A 7,859-nucleotide genomic window follows, 5' to 3' on the forward strand; every position below is an offset into this window, starting at 1 on the left:
ATTTAGTCTTTTATTCATATGTAAACATTGATCAACGCACACACATAGAGCTCATTAAATATGGTAAACAGAAGCTCAATGTGCTTTCAAGAATGAACCTCATTGGTTTGTAATGACTGACTGTTCATTTTTGGGTGAACTATCCCTTTAATTTTAAATGACATTCAGGCCACAAAATATTTTGATGTCTAAAGAGCAACATGGGCTCAACCTATGGTGTGAGTTTGAGGCGGGTCTATCCGCTTGGTTGACCAATGGAATATAGGGGGAGTGTTTGAAAAACTGTTTGAAAACAATGATTATTACTGTTGCAGTTTTGTGACATTAATGGTGCAGTATTACATACTTTATGTGAAATAAGTGTACTCTTATAATCCATGTTGTTTGGTTTGGTTTTTGTGGTCAAATATTTTTGACATTTGAATTCTATAAGTTCAATAACTGTCTGACAAGCATGTACAAACTCATAACTATGTGGTAACCATAGTAAAGATGAAAAATTTGCTCTCGATGACCTCATTTAGTTTCACAATATATACAAAACATCTTAAACATGACATCATTTGAACATCTTAAACAAAACATCATTTGAGTTCTAAAGGTCCGCTCACAATGTGAGCCTCTCGCATTGTTCAATAACTGTCTGACAAGCATTTCCATACTCTTTGTCATTGTTCATAGCAAGTTTAAATTTTGTTTTAAGTGAATCATATCCTTGTGCACAGAACTGTGGTTATCACATTACAGGAACCACAATCAATTGAGTTATTTAAATGATTTACAACTCGTATCAAAATCTCGGCTATTTTGTACATCTTATTTTTTATTGTTAGAAAATACCAGCCCTGTATTGTTTAGTAGTTGTCCTCTTAATATACAGTATAATATAAATACATTACATATAATAAATGTAAAATTTCTTGAAAATTATTCAAATAAATAAAATAATTTAAGAATGTAATAGTGAGACTGACTCTTTTACATCATTTCATGTGCATTCTAGCATGACTGGAACGCTGTATTGACCAATCATCATCCAGTAAAGGAACTATGCATAAAAAAAATAATAATAATAATAATAATATTTTATATCAGTGGGATTGAATGTAGCCATATTTTAAGTTTTCTTGTACTCACTACTGAAAATGATGTTGAATTTTTAAATGTACCCAGATAGCATCTGAAAAACACAACACAAGTATTCAAAGAATGACTGAAAGTAATTGACTTGAATTTAGAGTGGAGCCCAACCTTGCATTCTCTTCTTATTGGATAACTTCATTTCAGGATTAATTTAGCCTGCCATCTGACTCCTAAACAATACTGACCCGTGAAGTGGACACACAGAGATCCTTCAGACTTGCACACTGTGATTGTAGTACAACAAGATACCAGAGTATGATCGTTCAGCAAAGATATTAAAAAACCTGTTCTGACTTGTGGACATTCAACACTGACCTGTGTTTAGTCATAACAATCTACAGGTGTAAAAAAATGCAGTTTGATCTGTCTGTCTGTCTATCTATCTATGTTTACCTGTCTGTCTGTCTGTCTGTGCGTCTATCTAATTCATTGTAATTATATTTTTCAATTCCACTGCATCATGTGTAATAAATATTATAATATACTGTATATTCAGTTAATATATTATTTTTTAACATACCCTATAATACCCACAATCCCCCTCAGCACTGCCTCAGAAACACTAAACCGTTACAAAACATTAAGCACCGGTTTCACAAAGAAATGCAAGATTTATTCCCTGAGTTTGTTCAGAACAAGTTGCACAAGTTCATACTGAAAGTCCACACTCCACATTTATGTAACATAGATAAATTACACAAGTCCATACATAAACCTGGCAATATAAAACAGACATTCAGATCATTACAGTATTTAAACACATCATGTCAACAGCCATCTGCAGTATATCTGAGTCAACGTCTTCTGTCAGCACAGCTAATGGAGGAATTTGACAAATGACCTCAGGAATGTGAAGCTGTGCCTTCAAAGTCTTCATAAACATACAGGATTTCGTGGAAACTGCAGGCCTGCTCCTTTTCTGCCTATATAGACTAGTTTCTGTGTATAAGGAGAACTCTCAAGTGAAAACAAGTCACCGGTCTTCAAAGGGGTTAGCTTAGTACATACCATATGCATGTACAAACTCATAACTATGTGGTAACCATAGTAAAGATGAAAAATTTGCTCTCGATGACCTCATTTAGTTTCACAATAAATTCCTTTATACAAAACATCTTGATCAAACAACATCTCTGAAGTAATGACAAGAATGTCTCTACATCCACATCTGAGATTTAACAAGGTAAACAGTTTCATGAATCAAACCTTCTGTCTCACTGACTCTTGAATCTTTCACGAAAAATGTTTTGGATCAATTCAGAGCATCCATTTATATTAAGACAGGACTGTTAGATACATCCGGTCAAAGGTTTGAGACGATCCTGATGGTGAAGTCCTCATGTTCTTCTAATCTAGAGCATCGACAGATAGTCCTGTGAACAGACTTGCAGTGTTTTAAAAGCCTGGGCGACCCACATCTCCAACAGCAAGCCTCCACACACAGCCAGGAGAGACAGACGCCGACTGCAGTTCAGAATCACTGGAACATGGAGAATGTATCTTAAAAAAAATCTAGATTAAAACGTGCCAGTAAATATGTATTGTTTGCAGTGTTGGGGGTAACTCATTACAAGTAACTTGTAATCAGATTACTTTTTCAAGTAACTAGTAAAGTGACGCATTACTTTTTCAATTTACAACAAAATATCTAATTTACTTTTTCAAATAAGTAACGCTAGTTACTTTTTGACATTTATTGACTGACAGCTCTTGTCCTCATGTTGAGATAAATAAAGTGAGGAGGTGTTGTGTGCGCTGTGTAAACATGATGGTTATTTATGTTCTAGATTAAATGTGCACATGCATTTACTCATCTCACTTGCACAAAAACATTCAGGGCCCTATTTTAAGGATCTAAGCGCATGGTCTAAAGCCCACGGCGCAAGTTCACTTAAGTCAAGTCAAGTCAAGTCAAGTCATCTTCATTTATATAGCACTTTTAACAATGTAGATTGTTTCAAAGCAGCTTTACAGAGATAACCGTATAATAAGGCGTGTCCGAATCCACTTTTGCTAGTTTAACGACAGGAAAAATGGTCGGCACTCCCGGCGCATGCTCTAAAAGGGTTGTCCCTATTCTCTTAATGAGTAATGGGTGTGTTTTTGGATTTACATGCCTTAAACCAATCAGAGTCTCATCTCCCATTCCCTTTAAATGCCAGTTGCGCTCGCGCCATGGCAGATTCGCTATGTACATGACAGAATTTGATAGTGGAAAGACCGAACGCGTCTCCAGAGCGTAAACGGATCTGCTCGTTCGTGAGGTAAATGTGCGCAAGCAGACCATCTACGGGACAAGCCGGATTCCACCATATCTTTATGTACACAATAATAATATTTTACATTGTAATCCTTTTATTTTAAATATTTGGCATGTTTGTGTGTTTAATAAGCAGAGTGTACGCGCATTGTGGACCCACCTATAGGCGCTCATTAAATAACAAAAAAATATTGCGCCATTGACTTTAGACCAGGATTAAGTTGGTCAATGGCGCAGTCTATTTCTGTTGCCTCAAAATAGCAACGCGCCAACAATGCGCCTGAACACACCTCGTTTTTAGACCAGCTCGCCCATGGGCGCACAAATGGGCGCAAATGCATCTGCTATTTAAACAACGTGGTGCAGGACGTGAAAATCATAACTACGTCGGACTGACACTAGCAAAAAACACTTGCGTTGCGCTTGGCGCTGCATTGCGCCGGGTGTAAGATAGGGCCCTCAGTATTCCTCAAAATGAATAAAAACAGAAAATGCAATCTCTGAATTTTACGCAAAACTTATAATTAATTATATTAAATTACACAAATATACTTTATGTATTTAATCTCACTTTATTAACCAATGTCTTTTCTGCTGACCTTCAATGATCTAATTCAACCATTCTAATAAGCAAAAATGACTTTAGATTAAATTTAAAAATAAGAGCGTTGAACTTCCTTCTCCTGTATCCTATTTGTTTTTTAATCCAGAACAGCAGCACAGCTGAAAGGTTTGTTTGAACGGCGCCCTCTGCTGTACAGACGTAAATATGCATTTCCTTCAGCCTGAGGCTTATTTATTTCACTTTTGGTGTGAAAGGGCCTTTACATTTGCCAAAAATATAATTTTTTTGTTGTTATTAAAAAACAAACAAGCAAGCCCAGCCCAGGTGAGAAAAAGTAACCAAAAGTAATGTAACGCATTGTTTTTCATAAAAAATAACAAAGTAACGCAATTAGTTACTTTTTTTGGGAGTAACGCAATATTGTAACACATTACTTTTAAAAGTAACTTTCCCCAACACTGACTGTTAGTATTCATGTTGGTTTGTTATGATACAAAAGCTTGTTTCAATTTAGAACTAATACACTGATACATTTGATATCCCTATATATAACAGTGTTGGTGAAACATCTGTTCAGACCACAGGAACTTCTGGGAGTGACCTGTACCTCCAGGACCTTACGCAAACAATCTAACCCTCCGTGTGAACGCATGTGTGTGGGAAACTGAGCCCGTGGGAGGGAGAGAAAGTATTTACTTTGGTTCTGTGAGTGTTATGCGCACATTTCGCTTTGCCTCTGGGTGTTTACGTGAATGAAAGAGAGTGTATGCTTATCTTGTGCTGCCAGTGAGTGCGTTTAACTTGTATGTGTTCCATGAATATAGGTGTTTGTTGATCTTTACCTCTTATGGCTTGTGAATTTGAGGTCAGAACGAACAGTCGTATGAGGCCGAAGCAGAGCGGGGAGAAATCGTGCTCCCAGATGACAGCCGGGATCAACAGCACTTTGCCGTAGCCGGACAGCAGAAGTGCTTTTAACAGCGGAGTGAATTCAAAAGAAGCACCAGAGAAGAGCTTCGCCGTCCAGAGAATGACCAACACACCTGTGCAGAACACGGTCAATTCTAGAAACCAAACAAAGCACAGGCTGTTAGGGTGAATCGCTGCATTAGCACATTATTTTCATGATAATTAAGCACATTTTCCACTCAAACAATATTCTAATTACTGTAATGCAATCTTTTACATTACAGTAATAAGAATACGAATAGTAGGTAACACTTTACTTCTCCCTGTGGTGAAAATCAAGCTTTTAAATGTTGTTTATATGTCTATGTGGTGTTTTTAATATGCTTTAAGACAAACCATGTGTAAATTCATAAGTCAACACCATTGCTGAGTATTTTCTTCTTAAAACTGCAGGGAACCAAAGACAGTCTCAAAAACACGGTTTTAAAATCGCTGGTGTTTCTGACGTCACAAACTAACTTGTAACCAATCAGATCAACGAGTGATCGTCAACTAGTGGATCTCTGAGCTGGTGTGAGTGAGCGGAGGCGGGGCTAATTTGCATATTCATAGAATCGTGTATACTAAATGAGGCAAGGGTGTAGAGCAGTGTAATTCTATTTTAAGGCATGAAGTTGTTTTTTATGTATTATAATAAATTGCATTATAAAAGTATTTTTATGCATTAACTATGCCTTGTAATGCACCTTACAATGCATTGTATGTCCTTAAGAATAATTGTAACCACAGTTATAATACATTACAATACTTATCTATTTCTTGTTACACCTTTAGAAAGTATAATGCATTAAAACACATGACACACAACCAATTTCAGATGTAACAAGAAATCTGCAAATATTACAATGCATTTTAACTTTGGCTCCGATTATGTATATAGATATAATGAATTATAATGTACATTATAAATACCTTTATAACGTATATTATTAGGGGCCAAGCCCCGAAAGGACTGTAGCCCCTTTAGGAATTGTTTATTTTATTAATATTTTCCCAAATGGGAGTCTATGGCATCCCTATGAACTGTAGGTGGGAGAATTATGAAAATGGGCACACTTGTAGTGATGGTAATGAATGGTAATCTGAACAATTTTGAAGTCTCTAGGACCAACTCTATTGTGCCATTACCAGTTCAAAAATTCACATTTGAAACGGTTATAACTTTTGAACCCTTCGTTCTAGAAAAATAAAACTTGGTACACCGGATTCATCTTAACATGCTGATGACATTTAACATCTTATTTTATTCTTTGATTCTAATCGATCTTTGGACCGTGCCGCACAACTGTCTTCTGGAGTAATGATACTGAAAATTCAGCTTTGCATCACAGGGATAAATTACATTTTAAAATATATTACAATAGCAAACAGTTATTTTAAATTGAAATAATATTTCACAATATTACTGTTTACTGTTTATAGTTACATTGACTATACACCCTTAAATACTGTATTTCATAATACCTTCAAAATATGCAGAACTTGTACACTACTTCGTGTTACCCAACAACTCAATTAGTGCTTCTCAATAATTCCATCCAATTAGTCAGAGCCAAACACACTGATTTACCCAGTGCAGCCAGTGCAAACATGCAATAAAACTCCCATTCTTTGGTGTAACGAATGATGTCAGCGGGGTCATTGCTGGGCTGGGACCCCTGCTGGAGGGACCAGCGCAGATACGCCTCACACAGCAGACAGAACACACACAGTTTCCAGTGGATCTAGAGAGAGAGTAACAGAGGCTGTGTTTACAGTGGAATACTATGCTTACTATTTATGCAATATGCAGTCTGTATTCTGTGCACAGTGTGACAATTGGTAGAAATCACAGGTACGTCTGTAAGATGTCTCTGCTAAAGATCTGTTAATCTGGAAAGCATCTGCTGTGTAAAAACATCTGAAACATCTAAAATAACGTCTTAGAAAGCAGTTTTGCACATATTCTAAATCTTAAACATCTTAAAGACATATTCTAAATGTCTATATGACATCTAACAGGAAACTAGAGACGTATTGCAGATGAGCAAACACTAAAAAATACATCTTGCAGATGTAAATGCAGACATCAAATAGTTGTCTCGGAGATTTACTTGTGCTATCAGGGTAACTTTCTGTACACATATTTTTTTTCCAAAATAAAAGTAAAAATACGTTTTACTCACATTGATCTCAGTGTTGAAGAGTATATGTCTAAAGGCCTGGATTTTGCATAGAGTGGCATCTATCAGAATAATAACTGGATCATATTCTATGTATTTGTCAACCGGCTTCTTGCATGAGCTCTGCAAAAGGGAATAAAAAATTTAATTTACAAAAAACATATCTACAGATATTAGTGACAATATTAGACAAAACATAAATTTCATAATTGTATTATGTCTTTTTTAAGGCATTAAATAGCCTATAATGTATTTCAAATGCAGAGATGTGGAAGATGGACTTACAGCATCAGATAATATTGCATTTTTAATTAATTTAAATTCTTTAAAGGTACTTGTCAATAAACAGCAGTTTCACCATATATTCGTTGTATTTTTTTTCTTCTTTTTTTTTGCCAGGCTTTAACGTTGGATGTGCTCAACAGGTGGGGGTTTCAGCCAAAACAAATATAAATACAGCAATAAATATAAAAGGACAGCGACAGATATCAGCGGGTTTCCCTGTGCATTACAATAGGCCGCCCTAAACTGTGAGCATGCTAACCTCAACAGATCAGATAAAACCAGACTAAACTAGAAAAGATTATGTACTCACACATCTGGTGAGCTTCAGTATGCCATGGCTGTAGTCTCGGTACAGTTCGGTTGCATCTTCGTTACACTCGACACATTTGAACAGTCCCGATGCCATTCTCCGTATGACAGCACGAAAACACGCCTACTTCCTGATCCTCCATTAGAGGCGGGGCTTATAGCGCCA

At 36.3% G+C, this 7,859-nt stretch overlaps 1 protein-coding gene across 1 annotated transcript; it reads right to left on the bottom strand.

Moving 5' to 3' along the window:
• Nucleotides 1-1,725: 1,725 nt before the first annotated feature.
• arv1 (ARV1 homolog, fatty acid homeostasis modulator) lies at nt 1,726-7,859 on the bottom strand. Its single transcript, XM_079888932.1, has 5 exons — nt 7,695-7,859; nt 7,103-7,222; nt 6,508-6,661; nt 4,811-5,032; nt 1,726-2,623 (listed from the first exon to the last, which is right to left on the bottom strand). Exons 1-5 carry the CDS (start codon nt 7,788-7,790, stop codon nt 2,496-2,498), a joined length of 720 nt encoding a protein of 239 aa, XP_079745058.1. The 5' UTR covers nt 7,791-7,859; the 3' UTR covers nt 1,726-2,495.

This window comes from Squalius cephalus (assembly GCF_949319135.1).
Source record: "Squalius cephalus genome assembly, chromosome: 12".
Classification (NCBI taxonomy): Eukaryota; Metazoa; Chordata; class Actinopteri; order Cypriniformes; family Leuciscidae; genus Squalius; species Squalius cephalus.

Excerpts from the sequence above, each read along its gene's own strand:
- arv1 (XM_079888932.1), bottom strand. The coding sequence starts at position 7,790 with ATGGCATCGGGACTGTTCAAATGTGTCGAGTGTAACGAAGATGCAACC. Across the intron at positions 7,223-7,694 it reads TACTGAAGCTCACCAGATGT|AGCTCATGCAAGAAGCCGGT; the intron begins GTGAGTACATAA and ends TCCCTTTTGCAG. Across the intron at positions 6,662-7,102 it reads TCTTCAACACTGAGATCAAT|ATCCACTGGAAACTGTGTGT; the intron begins GTGAGTAAAACG and ends CTCTCTCTCTAG.